Raw genomic sequence first — 20,123 nt, 5'->3', positions numbered from 1 at the left:
CGGTTTAAAAATGCATGAGAACTATTTTTAAGTTTCTGTGTTAAAATTGAATTAAACATATAAGATAAACCTTAATAAGTAATACAGATTTACTTTTTTTTTTTAAAAAAAGCTCAAATATTTAGACGGTGTTGGCCTTCAAAGCTATGTTTTCATGTGATTATAGAAGACAGCATTTTAGTGGTAAATTTTTACCCCAAAATCATAAATAAAACATGCATGTTGATACTAACATCATCTGCTGGAAAGTCTCACTGTATTGCAAATGACATGACAACTTCATGTTTTGCTGTTTAAAGTGAGGAGTTAAAGTATCAATGTATGTTTTAGTCCTTTCTTGTTTTTAAAACTGTCTTAGGTTATAAATCTCATCCAGTCCTGTGGAATTTCATGTTATTTAGGGCTTGAGAACTGATTCTGTGTTTGAATTCCAGATGTGCTGACGCAAATAGGAGCTTGGTAAATTCTTTCTCAGTTCACAGACGTTTCTGAGGTTGTGTGGAAGTGCATAAGTGTTCGTAAGATGAAGGCCTTGGGTTTCCATCAGGGTTTCCAGAGCTTCTAACTGCTATGATCCAGTAAAAATTTCTTTATATCCCCTTATTTTAATGCAGTTTCTGAGTCTAATGAAGAGCTGAGCTGGAACATGATAGAATGGCCTATATGGAGATGGAAGATGTGTAAATATGGTCACACACGCTTTTACAATGTCAAAGAGACCTGGAGTGCTGCAGAGCTTGGGGGCCATGTGGTTGTTGCATCCAACTGTTCTATTGCACAATTATGCTGCTTTATAAAGAACATTTACAAGCACTTTTCCAGTGACATTCGTACACTCTGGCTATGTAAACATCTATAACAGGAGCGTTGATGTGTTACAATATTGCTGGTATTGGGTACTTTAATTGTTTAGGTAATTAACACTTGTTTAGTTCACCTCCTGCCATTTTCTCAGAGTGAGACCCCAGTAGCAGCCACGTCTGTGCCACACAGAATGACATCGAGTCATTACAGCAGTTGACACAAGGCAGCCCTGAGATGCGTGACACTAATTAAATCAAAATCTCCAAATTAAAAATAGGTTCCTTGTAACTAATGAGGAGTGACCATCTACATGAGACAATATTCATTTTTTACTTCATTGATCGTAAATTACTGCTGTAGAGTGTTGTAGTAAATCACAAAAAAAAATCCATTTGCAAAGCTTTTTTGTCCCTGCAAGTACAAAGAATATTCATTATTTTCACTTCCTGAGAGCAAACTTTTTTTTTTTTTCCTCTTCATTGACAAATGTTTGTGAAGCCATTCTCCAAAAATAACCAGGGAATATAAAGTATACTTATAAAAATAAATAAATAAATAAAATATATAGATATATAAATATACAAATATATAAATATATAAGTATATAAATAAATATACAAATATATAAATGTATAAATATATAAATACATAAATACATAAATATATAAGTATATAAATATATAAATATAAAGCAGTGACTTTGCTTATGTTGGTACATACAAGGACCTCCCTTTATATTCTGATACATCCTAAATGCAAGAGCTTGATAAAAGTGTGGATCAGGGTTTTTTTTTTATTTTTAAGGACTATGGCAAAGAGCACAAATTCTCTCATCTCTTTGGGAAGTTTTACTGCTCAAGCTGAAGCTGTTGTCATTAAACAAGCATATAAAAATAGGAAAAGTCTTTGATGCATAAATGTATTTTGTTGGACAGTTGTGATGGAAGGTTATAATGGTGAGATTTGTTTTATTGTTGTTTTTAATCGAAAAAGCTACTGCCACACTGAGCTTTGGAAGACAAGACAGAGATTTGATTTTTATGAAAAATTCATGCCAGACGTTTTCTCTTGGAGGTTCTTCATTCTCTCTTCCAAGAACCAACCTGTTTTCTCTACGGATAAATATCTTAATCAGTGTTTTCTGACTGCAAAGAGCTTGAGGGTGTTTTTGATAGCTTGTGTGAGATGATGCTTTATATTCCATACTACTTCATATTTCAAGGCTACGTATTTCCATTTATGGAACTTTAGAATGAAAATTTTAAGGTGAAAGGATGAAATTTAGGCATGTTTAAGCAATATCAGCGGTCTAAAAACTATGCAAGACACGTTCTAATATTTATATTCACAGTTCCAGGGTAATTTTGAATGGGGAATGGGAAAGGTGAAGTACCATATTAAGATGATAGTAGGTCATATGTGCATATGAAGCAGTAGAGAGAAGAGGAGATTTTGATTTGAGAAAAATGGTAAAAATTAGAATATTTACCTTGACTTCAGTAAAGGCTGGACTTTTATAAACTGTTCTGTAGGAATGAAAATGTCTTTTCTGCATAAAGATGCAACCCTGCTGACTACATCAGTAGACATCCTGACTTCATCAAATCTATGAATGTTTAATTTTCACTGACATCAGAAAAATATGCAAGCACAAACATATTTCTCTTTTGGTCTTTAGGTCCTTGTCAGTTCCTCTATAAAGTAAAGTTAGGTGTTTGTGTTGCCCTCACTTCTAAACTTCATTTTCATTCTGGTACAGTGTGGCAGTCTTTGAGCGCTATATATTTATTGATTTATTTATTATATTTATCTTCTGACACAGAGAGAAAGAATATTGGAGCTCCCTAGGCTACCTCAGTCTCAGTTCTTCTCCACTTCTCTTTGCCATCGCTTGTTCTTTGCTTTTTCTGACACCAGACAGGTTACAGACACCCTGCAGGACAGTGGGGGTGAGGTAAGGTTTGGTGGTTTGGTGTTCCCCTTGTGGTCATGGATTTCACTGATCACCCCTAATGTTGTTTCAAGGAAAAAAAAAAAAAAAAGAAAAATCACTTAGCCATTGTATTTAATCCAGAAGTGGTTACATTTAGAGCTGTTCAGTGAGAAATTACTCCACTTTTGTAGAACTGTTACATTAGATGGAGGTTGGCTGAGGAGGGGATCTTTTCCCCCTTTGCTAGGTGAATTTTCTAGTTTGAGATAATTTAGGGATGCAAAATGTCCAACTTCATTTAGGAATATAGATGGACTTCGCTGTTAATGAGCTGATTTTACTGTTATCAGTCTGAATACCTGCATGGCTTTTATAGCTTTAGTGGCAACATTAAGCTAGGTTGAAAACCACACTTAATTCATGTCCTGATTCTGGTGGCTGCTCTTGGCCTGACCACCCCAAGAGCTGTGTTCTGGCTCCAGCCCCCTCCCAGCCTGCGCCTGCCCAAAGGGATTTTTGGATAATTATTCAGCGCTGAGCTGTTTTAGAAATATTTCCTCCACCTCTTTTTTCCTCTTCATCAGCCTTTGTGCAACCTTCAGCACAGCTTTTCCCCTGTCTCCACTGCCATCAGCTCCATTACAGGAGAAAGGATGAGTCCTGTGGCTCCATTAATTATTTACACCTGTGCAGTGAAGATGAGCAAGTGTCTGACACGCAGAAAGCAGCGAGCAGGAAACAGAGCCAGAGGGGAAGTGTCTGCTGGAGAGCCATCTCAAACGGAGCTCCTGACAGAGCCCTTATCTGGCACTGTGCAAACAGGGTTCATGGTTTGAAACTAAGTATTTAAAACGTTGAATTGCTGTGTACTATTAGCTTTAGACTGGCTTGCTGTTTGCTTTTGTGTGCTGTGTACAAATCCACACAGAGGGAAAGGGGAGTGTAGAGCATCATAAAGCCAATACCCCTGTGCTGTGTGCTGCACCTGTGAGTTCACTTGTGCACAGCACTGGTGCTAAGAGTGTCACGGGAGTACAGGAATGGGAGTTTTGTGAGCCACTGTGAGCCTTGTTAGCTTTACAGCCAGATAACCTCTTGAACTGTTTTGCCTGCTGTAGTGCACAGAACTGGGAACCGTCCTTTGGAACTGAATTCTAATGTGGATATTTTGTTTTTCTTTTTTTTTTTTTTTTTAATTATGTGTTTTTTACTGACCAAATTATATATCACAGAATCATTTAGGTTTGAAAAGCCTGCTAAGATTATTGAGTCCAGCACTACTGTGTTCACCACTAACCCATGTCCCCAGGTGTTGTATCTACATGTCTTTTGAAGATCTCCTGGGATGGTGACCCCACAACTTCCCTGGGCAGCCTGTTCCAGTGCCTGATCACTCCTTTGAGGCAGAAATTTTTCCCAGTATCCAATCTAAACCTTCCCTGATGCAACTTGAGGCCATTTCCTATTGCCCTATCACTTTGGAGAAGGGACAGACTCCATCTGGCTGTACTCTCCTGCCAGGGAGTTGCAGAGAGTTGGAAGGTCCCTCCTGAGCCTCCTTTTCCCCAGGCTGAGCCCTCCCAGCTCTGTCAGCTGCTCCTCATGGGACTTGTGCTCCAGACCCATCCCCAGCTCTGTTCCCTTCTCTGGACTCACTCCAGCCCCTCAAAGTCTGTCTTGTCCTGAGGGGCACAAAACTGAGCACAGGATTCAAGATGAGGCCTCAGCTGATCAATGCAAGTTCTTGATTGGATTTGGGAATCTTTGGCTTGGATAGCTGTTTTTCTCCTCCCTGTGCAGAGCAGAAGGAGCTGTTGACATCCCCCACGTCAAGAGCGAGGGCAGGGATGAGACACTTGTCACCAGGCGCGTGAGGGCCGTGAGTCAGCACAGATGACTGCTTGTCAGACCCTCATGACTCAAAGGATCTTTAGATTTCTGAACCTCTTCATTTTCTGTTCCGTTTCTTTTTGTTTCAGTGGTGGTTTCTACAGTCTTAAGTCCTCTCTTGGAGTCATAAGCCATGACTTCTGTGTGCTGTAGCTGTATTTGCTCATTTGCCAACTCACAAAGCTGTTGCCGTGGGGATCCTGCAACACGCATATATCAAACCAGGAGTCCCGTGGAAAGGAAATATATATGGACAGACAGATTCTTGATAGCTGTTTCAGAGATGTTTATTTCTCCAGCCGCATGGCCGGAGCTCTGCCGAGGAACTGTTCCAGTCACGGGACCAAGGGTCCTTCTGCCCGCGCAGGGAACACAAACCAACCAATGGGAACGAGGCTGAGCAGGGACAGGAAACCCCGTGTCTGTGCCCTCAGGGCCCCTCTCCCAGGGCTACACGGCAGGGGAGGAGACCCCAACACCTCACCCGTTTTATTTTAATAAAAGGAGAATGAAAACAACTGGATAAACATAACAAGAACAGTTTCAAAACAAAACAAGCCACCCTCCTGAGTCTTTAAATGTCCAAACAGATTCTCTGGAACATCTTAGGGCTGACAGAAGGGAGACAGAATTCTCTGAGCATGCTTTGTGGGGAAACTGAGGCAGGAGAGGGTTTAACTTCTTCCCTCCCCCTTTTCATCCCCCACTCGGCATTGGAAAGGGATTTTTGGGGAAACAATTGGCAAAAGCATGGTTTTGTGAGGGAAACCATGGATGAAAAAACGGATTGGGAATACACTGGGGGTAATAGGATATAGGGTAAAAGGGAAAGGTGGGATTAGGAAAGGGAAACTGTAGGGGGGGCTTACAATGGAGATACTGTCTAACATGACTACGATTTTTTGCATATATACTGCCTTTTACAGGAACACCATCAGGCCCAGTGACCTGCGATGCTTGTAACCCTTTTCTCCCTAGTACAATATTAAATTCCACCACCTCTCCATCTCCCAAGCTTGGGATGCATTTTTCAGGGTTATTCTTTTTAATAGCAGTTCTATGCACGAATATGTCTTGCTGGTTGTCACACCTTGTTATAAAACCATAATTTTGCTTAACATTATACCATTTTACTATCCCTAAGATCTTAGTTACTATGATTTTTTTCTTTTTCCGAGTGTCTGCTGTTTTCTGTCTCGCTGCGTCTTTGTTCTCTCTTTCGGTCGCTCCCGTGTTGGAATTGTCGGGGCTGCTCGTGCCTGCGCGCTCTTCCCGGGGTCGCGTTCGGGGCCGTGCGGGCCGGGCCGGGCCCCGCCGCTCAGTTCTCCGTGCGTCGCCTCCTCTGGTCGCAGCTTCGCTGCCGCTGCCGGGCGCTGCACCCACGTCTCGGCCGGGCCCCCGAGCGAGGACTCCCCCGCGCCCCGCTCCAGCGCGCGTCTCGGCTGGGCGCGGCTCCGTTCCACCGCCATCGCCGCCAGCCGCTGCCCGCGCGCCGCCCCTCTCGGTCGGGCGTTCACGGGGCTCGCTCCACCACGCGCTGCACAGGACCGGGCAGGCACCGCCGGGTCCCGCCGCTCCCCGCTCCGCCACCGACACTGCGGCTCACGTGGCTCCGCCCGCGCGCGGGAACTGCCTCGCTGCTGCTCTCAGAGCGCTCGGTGCACGTGGCCTGGGCCGCACGGTCCCTGCGCCACGCTTCCCTTCACCAGGACACAGCTGACATTGCTCAACAGTCTCGGTAACTAAATAATATTCACGAAAATATTCTTCCATCGGCATATATTTTGACTCCAATATTAACTGTGTCCAAACGGTTTTCCAAAAGCCCTTGGTAAGAATTAAATCCCAAGAAACATAGAAAAAGTTCTTAAACAACCATGCCAGGAAGTGTTTCAGTTCTTTTGAGCTTGAATCAAGCTAAAATTTACAAATCGTTGTTCAAGAATCATTTTAAGTTTAAGATAAATGTCCATATGCGGCTCTGAGAGCCAAGAGTCTTCCCACGGTTCCTCCATAGTTTAGATATGGAATAGCAAAGCAAAACCAAGAAGAGGAATCCAAAGTTTCCAGGGTTTACTCACACAAATCAGTCGCTTAGGGATCGGGGATCGTTCTGCTCACAAATCTCCACCATTTGTTGCAGTGGGGATACTGCAACACGCATATATCAAACCAGGAGTCCCGTGGAAAGGAAATATATACGGACAGACAGATTCTTGATAGCTGTTTCAGAGAGATGTTTATTTCTCCAGCCGCATGGCCGGAGCTCTGCCCAGGAACTGTTCCAGTCACGGGACCAAGGGTCCTTCTGCCCGCGCAGGGAACACAAACCAACCAATGGGAACGAGGCTGAGCAGGGGCAGGGAAACCCCGTGTCTGTGCCCTCAGGGCCCCTCTCCCAGGGCTACACGGCAGGGGAGGGACCCCAACACAAAGCCACTGGATGCCACTGGTTTTATTCTCTCTTGTGAAGTGTTATCTTGGAGACAAAATGCTGTGTCTGTGAGGACAGAGTTTTCACTTACTGTGCTGTTACCAACAGCACAAAACTTCGACTTTCCTCTTCTTTTCAGTTATCTACACCCTACTGTAAATGTTTATTATTCTCCTTCTTACATGGGCAGCTGAATACCTGATTTAATTAAAGGTGACTTCAAATTTATATTAATTATCAGTCTACATAGTTAAATCAAGCATATGGATAAAAGCAACTATGGATAAGGGGTTACTTATGCTACATAAATCCTTACTAAATATGAAATTCTTTCTTTGCAGATATATAAGATAGCACAGAGTAATGATTTTAAGTAATTTCCATACATTTATCTCAGTGTTCGAAAGTTTTGGAATTAGAAATGTGCCTCTAGTCTGGGTAAAAATCGTCTTTATAAAGCAGTTATAATACCATGAGATACCCTGTGTGTTTAGTTTACACATTAACTCGTAACTACAGAAACCAATACATAGAATTCAACCTCTTGTGAGAGTTCAAATATTGAATTTAAAAAAAAACAAACCCAAAGCCCAATACAAAACCATCTAATTTTCCCATGAAAGCAACTTCTTCATTAAGGTACAACATGTCTTGTCTTGGCAGGGTCAGAGACATTACTTCAAGATGTTGTGACTATAAGTTTTATAAAAGATAATCACTTTTGAAATCCCTTGTTATAGATAATGAACTGGGCAGAAAATAAATTTAAAACCGCAACTGTGAGAAGGCTCCTCACAATTAAAATTACATCAGATATTTTATGTTACTTTGGCTGCATGTGGCAGGTTGTTTCTTGTTGCCAAGAGCGGTATTAAAGAATAAAGTTTTAAAATCAGTTCTGCAGCCTTAAATATCATATTCCATATTCTGAGTCCACGGTAGAAATGGGGTACCAGCAGTACTTTAAAGGCAAGTTAACAGAAAAATCTTCACAATCTTCTATGTGATTTTGACAAGCCACATACTCTATTGTACTATAATGTTTTTATTTAAACACCTATTTATCCAGTGAGATTCCAAAATTTGTGTCAATTCCTCTTCTTTAAAATAAAATTGAATTCAAAAGCCATGGAATAAGGTTTTGTTCAGGATAACTGCTCACTGTGGAGAAGATTCACTCCAAAAAGACACTTTGGAGAGCAGGAAGGATCTTCAAGTCACTGATGTACAACACTACCAGGAATTTTGAAGACGTCCCAGAGTTTCGTACAATTGGTTCTTAGGGCTGAGGACAGCCCAGGATTAGAGCTGCTCAAAAAATGCTGGTCTTGAAGTAAATTGGAAGCAGTGATGTAAAAGGATGTAGCACATTTGGCTGCCTTGTCTCTTGCTTAAAATTCTAACTACTTGCCTAAGTTGTTCAAAGAAAAAGCACTTTGTAAAAACTTAGTTGAGAAAGACACAGGTGAAAAAATAAACACAGAAGGAGCAGCTTTGATGCTCTTTTTAGTAACAGTTGTCAAATAGGAGCATCAGTAATTGAGTTTCCAGTAAATGGGTGTGTATGTTTTACTGTTAATATAATAACTTCCTGTGAACCTTGAATTTGTGTTGTGCAAGTATATCTGCATTTGGAAATACCCTCCATTCATAGTTTGTAAACCTCATAAACTCTGTATGTAAAGTTGTACCTTAATTTACCTTAGCTTGGAGAGATTGCTTCTCTAAGAGAATGTTTCCTTCAGAAGAAGGAAATGTGCATCATGAAATAATGTTCATTCATAATTTTTGCTAACTAACACTAGTATATTGCTTTTGATAATGACAATAGTGGAAATAACCAGTTTGTAGATTCTTGGTTACATTCTCCAGTTTGAAATTTAGTAGAGCAGGAGCCTGAGCTGAGGCAGGCAGAGTTTTCATTAAGCACAGATTCACAGATGCCATGTGAATGGTGAAATGTCTCTGCCTTTAATACTTTCTCACAGTGCTTCTTTAGTGTGAATCAATCATGATTGATTCCTCCCCTTGTCTCCTGCTGGGGGACATCACAAGGAGTCTCTTACCTCTTCCCAACCCTTCTGACCTAAGGGCACCTTCGCTGGAGGGCCTGGAGCTGGATTCCCTGTGAACTGCACAGGGATTGCAAAAACACTGTCCAGTTTCCTTCCAGTGTGTGTGACTCAGTGTGGCCAAATCAGAAATGGCTTTCCCAGGTGATCCGACAGCCAAAGAAATCTGGATCCCAAATGAATCTCTCTCCTGTTTCCAGCCTGTCTGCCCCTGGGCACAGGCTGTTCTCTGGAGATTCAGGGAAAGCAGCAGTCATCTGTCCACCTGGCCATGGAATGTGCCCAGCCTTGGTACCCTCACCAATCCTGATCCCCACCCACTATCCCTAGGGAAGTGCCTAGTGCCCAGCCACCCTCCCCTAGGGCTGGGACAGCCCTGCCTGCAGCTCCCCCGTGGCCCTGGCTCGGCTACTGCAGCTCAGCTCTTTTCCTGTTCCTCAGCCATCTGTTCTGAGACAATTACTCACAGAGACAGTTGGATATTCTGCTGCCTGAACCGACTCTCTTGAGCTGCTCACATCCTCTTTGCCCTCCAAGCAGCATCCCAGGATGAATGTTTGGAACATCGGGATGTTGTATTACCATAATTGCAGCCAGTAATTTTGACTATTTTTCACCAACTGGCAAGGCTAGGAATTATGATATCTTTTGAAGGGAAGAAAAGACACCATCCATCTTTTATATTCTTAGCATTCTTGCACAGATGTAAAATACACGGAGATTATTTTGAAGAAGAACACTTTTAAATTCCTTTTTCCGAAGTTCACTTGATAACACTGCCAGAAGTGGCTGTCTGTTAAAGGGAGAGTGAAGAGGAGTAAACAAGATAAAAAGCTACTCTTCTTTATTTGCATTAGACATTTCAGAAAGTGCAGCAGCTGGGAAGGATTCAGTGGGAGAAGCAAGTGCTACTTCAAAGGCGTCACAACATGCAGCTTTTTTTTTTTTTTTTAATTTTTTCAATAGAGGTGGTAGAAATTGTGGGCCTTGGAACCCGCTGTCTTCTTCCACTGGTGTTGATAGTTGAGGCTTATTATCATTTAGAGTTGTTTTGTAGACAGAATAAGTCACAAAGCTTCTATAAAACAGGACTTTTTGGGACTGAAGCTCATCTTCATGATCAAGTCAAGTTGCCTTCCAAAACATCATGCTTGTAACAAGCCAAAGTACAAATGACTTTATCTTAATCACATGGATAAGGGAATGACTTCCAATCTTCTGCTTTCACAAGTGGTGCACAAAATTTCTCTCAAAACCAAAACAATTGGAGTAATACTTTCTGGAGTGTTTTTCAGTGTCCCATCCTATGTTCCCAAACAAAGAAATCTAATTAGCAAGCTCCCCTACTAAGATTTTGAGTTAGAGAATATGCTTAGAATTGCAGGATGCTTATCTCCTGAAGGAATCCTGTATTTTAAAAGCAAGTTGTCACATAGACAGGAGCATATCAGACTAGACTATTAAGGTTTAAAATGTTAATTAAGAGATTGCTTCTTGTCACTCATTAAATTTAGGATATATGTAAATATGTTTATATAGTTTAAGTCACAGATCTCAAGTTTTCTGTTTGATATCAAAGTATGAAGACCCTCTAGCAATCTAGGGTTTGTAGTAATGCAGGTACCACAGTTCCCATGCTTCACGGATTTTTTTTTTTTTTTTTAAGTGAATTTTCTCTATTTTAGAAGAAAAAACCTTTTTCACTCCTGACATTCTATCACAGATGCTTTAACACAGATACTAAGCAAGTTATTACTAGCAAGTCAGAAAATTAGTTTGGTTTTGTTACATGTAAGGTGCCTTCAAGTGCTGATGCAGCTGCAATGGGAATCAAATTAAACCTTTTGGTTTTATACAACCTACCTGACACTGAACATTGGGCTGCTTTATTTCTGTTCTTCCTTGAAAGGTCTGCAGAGTCAAACTTGTCCTGGAGGAGTGCCTGGCACTGCCAGGGGCTGTAGGCACTGTAGGGAACTTCACGTGCTTGGGGTGCTTCATGGTATGAAAAGTCCTACCTTCAGGTCACAAAAAGAGGAGTAAAATGCCCCAAACCCAAACTTTCTGATTCTCTGTTCCCTGTTACCATAGTCTTCAAATTCTAACATCTAGGATCAATGTTGATCAACTTTCAATGTTCCGTTGTTACTTTCTTTTTATATTTTACTGGAAAATACAAGGAATTTGTTTTCTTTGTGAAGTGTTTTAATCCCTTCACATTTGATTCTCCTGTATTTAACCCAGAGCATGATGAGAATAGTTTGTGTTTCACCCTGGGAGCACACAAATCGTTTGAGACAGGGTACATTCATCCCCATAAGCATTACCTTTTCACCCCTAGAGCCAGCATGCTATAGGGGTTAATCAGGAATTCCTCAAGGATGTCATTGGTGTCCCCTCTATGGGTGCAAGGTGTGGAGCTGGGAGGTCAGAGGAGGGAGCAGGGCAGTACATCCCACTTTTCTGCCCCACTGATAGGGGCTCCTGCTTTGCTTGGGGATGCCCTGTGCTGGTGGGAGTTTTCTAATTGGCACAAATTTTGTGTTAGGATTTTTACTTAATGGTCTGTGCTTAGAGGTATCACCATTACAGAAGTTGTAGATTCCCCTGGAATGGTTTGTCCTGCTGACTCCAAGAGACAAGATCTGACAAAGCTGGGATTTTCCAGCTTACTAGGGAGCTTTCAGCTGCCAGAGGTTTCTGTCCTTCCTCTTGGAGTTTGTGCCTCGAGGGAGGTGAAAGCATCTTACACTTGAGCACTGTGCATCCAAGGATAGATTTCCCTTAAGGACTGTTATAAGCTGCCATAGTTCAGCACAGACCCAAGGTTCCAACACAAGAAATCAAGGCCGTTCAAGTTGTTTTCCTAAAAAATTTCCCCCCCTTTGGTCTCTGTGTAGCTAATGATATACAATGTATAAATTACGGTTCAACATTAAAATGAGCTGAACCCTTCGGACTTCCAAATGTTCTTTGCAGTGTTAAAAGTCTCAAAGCCTTTTTAATGTGAAATTACAGGGGGAATTTTATCAGTCAGAACCCTTTCTAAGGGATAAACAAAAGAGACTCTCAAAAGTCCCTAAACTTCCTCAAAACTCCCTGAACCAAACACTTCAGGAAAAGGGGACTGAGATAAGTGATTACAGCTGGGGTGGTATCCCAAAGGGAGCAATCACAGCATCCTTATCCTCCCCCTTCCATCCTGGACTGTGCAGTTTTTGAGGCAGTCTCCTGGGCTGGAGAAACAGTTTCTCTGATCTAATGCAGCCACAAATATGTGACATTTATATGTATTTTCATAAATATCTACAATTATCTGCACAGCATAACAGTGGAAGTAAATACAGATACCTATTACTCTTGATGTGACTCTTGATAGGATATTCACAGGACAATTGAAAATCTTATGATGCTTTTTAGTGTCTGCAAAGCTTATTTCAGCAACTGTAAAACACCTGTATTTCAGGAAATAGTCCTCTGAGCCATTGTTTTCCATGTAATTGCACTAATCAGTTCTTGATGACTTTAATTCTCATAAATGCAGTGATGACAATGCCCTAAAATCTGCAAAATGGACTAATACACAGTGTTGCCCTTAGCTTTAAAAAGGAAACAAAGTGCAGAACTTTCTTTGCCTTGTTGTGGATGAAAAAATATGTGTAAGAAGTTTTCCATCTGTTCTTTAGGTCCTGAGGAAGCAGATTTCAAGTGCAGCCCGAATTTCATCAGCTGCATTGGCACCAACAAATGCATCCACTTGTCCCAGCTCTGCAATGGGGTCTACGACTGCTCCGATGGGTACGACGAAGGAGTTCATTGCAGGGGTGAGTGAAAATTGCTTTAACCTCAAATCTTCCACTGTATTTTCTGTTTTGAGTTCAAAGAGAACCAGAATTTACTCCTTGGGAATACACATAGGTACATATGTGTGTGTATATATGTAAAACAACAGAAAGCGAGCTGATAGAAGCATATTTTAATATGTGTTTCAAGTTAATTTTAGAAAGTATTTTGTGTGAACAAAAATCAAGTAAAAAATAAGCCCCCAGAGACTTTCAGAGTTTTCCTTTATTAGTTACTAGGCTTATATGATGGAAACTCTTAAATGAAAAGAAGGATGAGGAAGCTCTTCAGTGAGAAAAACTTGGGCACATACTGTTTTCCAGGATGTGTTTTTTTCCTTATAACTTCTGTTAAAAAAAATAAAAAACAAAAACCAAAAAACAAACAAAACAAAAAAAAAAAAAAAGAAAGAAAACCACTGAAAAATGTGTCAAATTTGTTATGAGCATTATTTTGCATAGAGGACTTCGTTTCAGGAGGATTTTATACAAATAATCTACTGTTTAATAGAGTAGTCACCAAATTCTGACAATGAGAAATCTTAAATAGAAGTTGGTGAAGGTCAATTATTTAATATCTCAGCTCTAGTACTCAGATGGCTGATTGAGGTCTGCCTTGGGGATAGTCATAGGGCCAAATCTTGGGTGCCTTGAGTCAGTTACTTTTAATCAGTAGATTTCCAGATGAATGATTGTTGATGATGCTCAACAGATCTCATGTTCCAAACCAGAAATTCAGAGACAGGTCCTGGGACTTCCACTGCAATCCAATATGACAATATACAATGAAAGATACAATTAATGGTAGAGTTCAGAAAGTTAAATTAGAATTTAAAATTTCATGTGGACATATTTTCAGAGCTGTCAGAGTAAAATCTGAGACCATGCCAAAAATAAGCCACATGAAAAAAAAAGAAAAAGAAAAAAATGCCATCTGGAATTAATCATTATAATACTGCTGACTTCACAAAACTACAAATAGTTATTTTTATATAACCACATGAGGATACTGGCTGTTATAAAAGACATGAAAATTCTTACTCACAGTGATAGGAATCATTTCTTTTCTCTAAGGCTCAACTGTTTTATAGTCCTTGTTCAATGAGCATTATACAAAATCCATATTTGTGTCAGCATATTGGTTTTAGCACTGGGCCCAGCATCCAGAAAAGCCCCAGAAGTCAAACTGGCCAAAGCACTATTTGGCCTATACTGAAACTTTCTGAAGTTGCAGGTGAGTGTTCTTGGGAGAACAGTATTGATTCATTAAGTTCTGTTTAAATGTATATTCTGCAATTTTTCACGTTTTTCTGTAAATTATTCTGGATGAAATGACAGAGGATTAAAAACTTCCAGTGCTGAATAATTATCATATTATAACTGTCGTATATTTTTATTGTATATCAAGTCTTTAAATGACAAGATTAATGGAAGCAGAAAATACATATATATAGATTAAAAGTAAAATCCTATGTTAGTGGAAATGAAATATTTTTGCTTTTCATATGTAGCATTGTGTGCATGTGTCCTGGACTTTGGAATGTGATAGCACATGAAATACCCAATCTTTATTCATGTCCTTTTAATTTATGCTCAAATACACCTTGTGAGATTCATATTGATTCCCACTCTTTTCTTTATTATCATACATGAATATGAAAACTGCCCAGTGGAAAAATTAATGTCTGCTTTAATAAATCACCATAAAATTTGGTAAAACATTCTAAACAAACATTTTTTTCTAGACCACACAGAACACCTACATAATGAAGTCTCACAGTACCTCCTCATCTAGTAAATTGATTTTTGTGGCAATTGCATATTTTTACTTGCTATTGAGGGCAGTACTTGAAATTATCACTGGACATATTTCTGTCAACAGAGCCAAAGAGTATAGAAAACCATAATTTTATATGATGATCCTGTAGTTTGTTGCAAACAACTGCCACTAAAGTGTCATTATGCTACATTCCTATGCATGAAATATTTGGTATTAATGCTTTATAGTTGTAATTACTGTCTCTCTCTATATATATGTATCTGTATATCAGAAAAATGTTTGGGTAACCTTTGAGTCATTCTTTACTTTCTGAGTCTTGAACATGCAAGTCATATGTTGAACTCATTTATGTGGCCAAAAGTTGCAAAGTTACCTCAGAAATCCAGCCAAATCATTAGCTTTTTCTTTCTATCACTCACAAGAGTGGCATTATGGCATTATCAATTCTGCTCTAATTAACAGTGTTCATGGGAAAGTTGTGATCGAGGAAGGCAACAGCACTTTTCAATATTCAGTTGCAAACAGCCCAGTTGGTCACAGAGCTATGGTAAAATAATCTATTGCTGGGAACACTGATAGGGCTGTGTAAATAAGTCACAGTCCAAGCACCAGGAAAATAAGTTACGGTATGAAATATGGGGGTGTCACAAGGGCAAAGCCCATTTCAGTGCACAGGTAACTCCAAAGGGGTGAAACCTTAAGAACTGATGGAGTGTAAGTATCCAGTAAGTGGAAGTATTCTAATTTCTTTCTCTAAATTTAACATTCTCACGTTAATTCATTATTAACGATCTTTTAGAGATGTATTCAGGCCTGCACCTTTCCCTGGCAAGGGGAAATGCAGTCATATCTCCAGTGTGAAATGGTAATGTATGGGGAATTTCAAGGAAATAGTAGCAAATACAATGACACTCCTGTATTATCATCTTTTATTTCAGGCACATATGCATTTTTGCTGGTGAATGTAATGCATAAATTCAGGGGAGGTTGTGGCAATATGAAATAAAGAATGTTTTATTGTGTATGGTTGTTTCACATTATGTGTTCCAATGTCCTTCAGAGGAGAAAGGGGTGTGTAATTCACTGGATTTGAACCTCAGAGCATATAATGGTGATAAGACATCTGTATTTGGTCCTTTTGGATTCCTTTTCATTTTTTGACTAATTGAGGAATGAATGCTTTAGAGAGGCTGACTAAGCAAGGAATCAAAAATAGGTATTAATCCTTCCTATAAAGCTTTTACTGGGGCTGTTCAGCTTTCTGATAACTCCGATAATTCCACCACGATCCAGCCCTGCTGAATGGGGGAGTTCATGCCCATCAGCTCCTGGGAGAGTTGATAAGGCTGAGATAAAAATTACCAGTGCCAAAACTAGAGCCAGGCTCGAGTAGTTCTAGTAGAAGACTGCTCCAGATCTGCTCTTAGCAATTAAGCTTCTTTCTTTGACACACTTCTTGAGGCTTCTTTTGAGAGCCAGGCCTTCATTTCAGCTGCATTTGCAGCCACTTTTACAGCTCAGCCGAGCGATCAGGTGAGAACTCTCCTGCCCTAGGGGAGCTGCCAGATTATTGCAAACTGAACTATTTAGCTCCAAGTCTTTCCTTCACAGGGTTCATCCCAGTATGGGGCTGGGGTTGGCTCTGGCTTTGGTCAGTTAAAGCTGGGGTTGTGTGGCTGCAGCTTTTCCCAGTCTGATTTTGAGGTATTTTGAAGATTAAAATACCTCTTCTTTTTTTTTTTTTTCCCCCTGAAAGTTTTAGGAATGGTTCAGGCACATATCCATCAGGGGTTAGTTGGACTTACCTGGCCTTGAGTATGTAAAGCATTAGATATAATTATTAAGATAATTTCTAGAAAATTAAACTCACATTCCCATGAATCTCAGTAAAGGTTTTTTTATAGGGTGTAGAGGTGAGCTGTACAGTTTTATAAATCAGTGCTTTATATATATGTATATGGCAAAAAATTGAATGTGGTGTGCCAAAATTGGGGTTTAGTCTGCCTCTGAGTTAGAGCTACAGGAAACTGAAACTTGTACAGAATATGGAGATCTCCTTTTTTAATTAACTAACTTTAGTTATTATTTAGTAGCTCCTGGAATATCTGTGCTGAAATTTTAGATATTCCAGCCAGAAAATGCTAGAAGAATACTGCAAAAAATATCAGTGCAAATAGAATCCTTCTATGTCTTCAGATTTTTGGATCTTTATTAGCTGTGATCTGAACCATAATCTCCAAAGTCTCTAATCAATAAAATATTCAAAGGCAAACTCTGGATCATTTACTATTAAAGAACTGCAGAACACACATTGAGAAATTTTGGCCAAAAGTTGTTCTGTTTTAGCAACCTACAATCAGAGTATTATTTTTCTGTTTAGGCTTTTTGAATGAATTGTCATTATAAGTTGAAGATAAATGCTGCTATTACTGAATCATGTTTTCTTCTGGTCTTTCTACAGCTGGAACACTGGGAAATTTTAAATAGTGTTTTCCAGAGGGGAAAATACAAATTTCAGAATTTTAAGGAAAATTCAGACCTTTTAAGAATGAGGCAAAGTTATAAAACTGAAAGATATGGACCTACATTTAGACTCTAATCTTGCTTTTTTGCTTTCTAATGAAAGGTGAAACAAGGTAACAAAAACCCCTAAAAAGAGTTATAAATGTTCCTCCATTTTCTCATGAGACTTTTTCTGGAAGTAATGCACACCTGCAAGAGAATTCCCTGTGAACTCATTTGATTTATTCTGACAGGCTTTAAATTACTCATCCTTTAAGGCTGTGATGTACAAAGTGTCACATGAGTTTGCTGAATCTGTGAACCCCCTGGAAATCTCCCAGAGCTCCTGATGTACCAGTGGGGCTGCTGAAACCATCCTGTAACATTTGGAATGATTCCCACTGCAACCACTCTGCATTCTGCATCAAGGTTTTCACTTGGGTTATGAGGTAGAGAAGAGAACAAAGTGTGGACATTACAATAAAACAATCAGGTGTTTTTGCTTTGGAACAGAGCTGCTAGGAAAGAGCTCTTTTTGTCTGGGTAAAGGCTGAATTTACATTGTTTGGTGTTATGATATCTCCTCATTTCACCATCCAAACATCCAATTTCTTGTATATTACTCTCTTTGCTATCTTTTTGCCTTAATAGTGCATGATGTGGCTCTTTGAAATTAGTCAAGGTCATTTAGTCTATTCTACTGTGAAGACAAAGAACTCATAGGCTTGGTGATTTAATAACTTTCCATCACAAAATCCTTTTGCAGCAAAGCAAATTAGAGGAGGCTGGTTGGGGAATGAGCAGTGGAAGACATTTGAGTGATGTGATTTCATCCTGTGTTGATGGGCTGCTGCTGAAGAGGTTTTTTAGGCTAGAATTCACAAATGGACGCTGTTGTGAAGGCATCAGCACTGTCTCTGTGGCAAATTAAGTGCAGGATTTAAATGTTTGGCCACATAAGATGATAATATGTGATAGCAGATCATTAAGTGGTGCATGGTTTGTAGAGAGTGTTGTGATCTTGTCCATTGAAGGAGCAATGCATGTTGGGTCTGCTCCCAGTCAGTATTTCCATTTCAGTTGCAGTATCCATCTTCCTGAGAGAAAATGCTGGATACTGTTCCTTACTGGCAAAATCAAGTGTTGGTCGGGTCTGGCCTCCCCGAATACAAATTTTGGTCAGGTTTTTAGCACACAAGTTTAAATACACACTCTTTCTTCAGGTCACAGAAACCATTCTTGCAATAGCAAATGCAGTGTTGGATGGTTAACCCATGGAGTTCTTCGTAATGAGAGAGAGGGGTGAAGATTATAACTCAAATATTTGAGGATTTCTGTGATGCTGTTGCCCAATAAAATGCACAAAGTGTAGCAGAGATGTTAATCTGTCGTATTTGAGACAAGATGATGGTAGTTGGGAGGGCCAGTCAGTGGTAGTTAACTGGTTCATGTACAGGGCTGCAGAAACCTGAGGAAAGCAGTACAGTCAGTGACAGAGGGGATAGGATGGAATGATCTGAGAAATCTTCAGATTTTACATCCCAGGGATTTAGGTTAAATGCTATTTAGTTGTCTGCTGTTGTTGTTGCCTGCTGTTACTGTTTTGAAGCTGCCCTCTGCTGAGAAAACAAACATTTAAATTCGTATTATGAGCATGTCCTTTTCAGTTTTACTCACTCCACTTTCTGTGGATTAATGTGTAGAGTTACCTGTTAATTTTTCCCTGTTAATAAACTAATAAGCTAAAAAAACTCCTTAGGGAGTTTATCTTATGTAAGAAATGCAACAAGCTTTTTGTATGAATAAATCACAAAGGATTTTTAGGAAGATAAATACTCTGGGCATAATCTCTCTATCAGGAATTCCTGATATATTCACATGGCAAAAACCCTGACTCTCCTAAACTCAGCCTGCAAGCAGGAATTGTAACTGCTGCCTGGCTGCCATTAGTCCAATCACAGAGTAAATCTTAACTGCATTTTCAATATACAGGCATCAGAAACAGTTTTCACCCAGGAGAGACTGGGGCCTGACACCAAATGCTTGTGAAGCACTGGTAACCTTGAGGCATAGGGAGAACGACAGCACAGGGTCTGTCTTCAGCTATCACCACCAATATTTGGGAAGATGAGATCGCATAGACATCTTAAAATCTTATTTAGAAGGAATAATGGTTTTTTTTCAGTTTCCTTTTGGCCATTTTTTATCTCTTTATTTTTTTCCTTCCAGGATATACAGAAGCTATTACATTTAGACCTATGGTGTGAGAATTTAATTACAATTTCTTGCATTAACTAATAGTAAAATTATATCCACTGAAGAAAAATACATCTGAGGCATCTGCCCATCAATAAAACATGTCATTAAATTTTCACGTCCTCTTTTTGCAGTGACATTATTTGCCTATTCATTGCTTCATTCAACAGTGTTAAAATAATTGGGCAACCTGGTGTTTGAAGTGGGAAAAAAAAATTAAGTGACAGGCATGTGTGCTGAAAAACGTGATTTTGGTCCTCCTAGAGCAATTTATAATGTCAGCCTAAATTTACAGAATGGTATCAAATTGGAGACAGAGAAGAAGAAAGAAAAGAGCAGATTCTGGGGCTAGCATCACATAATTTGTCAGAAGTGCAGTTGTCAGTTTTTTGCCCTGGGAGCCCTCAGCCAAGCTACATTATGAGAATGGTTTCAAGTTCTTCCACTCCTTGCCTGAGGGGATTTGACTTCCCAGCTCCTGATCTTCCCAAGGTGAATAAACAAATAAGGAAGCTACATCTGTTCTGTGAAGGGGGTGCTTTTGCTCCTCTGAGCTCTTTTTTCCCCTGAGCCTTAAACAGTTGAACATTTATTGCAGCAAATACTTGAA

At 39.8% G+C, this 20,123-nt stretch overlaps 1 protein-coding gene across 1 annotated transcript in view; it reads left to right on the top strand.

The window, feature by feature from the left end:
* Positions 1–20,123, top strand: part of LRP1B (LDL receptor related protein 1B) — a 640,387-nt gene that overhangs the window by 254,174 nt on the left and 366,090 nt on the right. Inside the window, exon 2 of the mRNA XM_048309308.1 lies at positions 12,820–12,957. Within this exon, the coding sequence (XP_048165265.1) occupies positions 12,820–12,957 (138 nt within the window). The remainder of the gene's footprint in view (positions 1–12,819; positions 12,958–20,123) is intronic.

The sequence above is a fragment of the Corvus hawaiiensis genome, chromosome 7 (genome assembly GCF_020740725.1).
Source record: "Corvus hawaiiensis isolate bCorHaw1 chromosome 7, bCorHaw1.pri.cur, whole genome shotgun sequence".
Lineage (NCBI taxonomy): Eukaryota > Metazoa > Chordata > Aves > Passeriformes > Corvidae > Corvus > Corvus hawaiiensis.
Note: the sequence above shows the minus strand (reverse complement) of the source record. Positions and strands in the feature narration are given on the sequence as shown.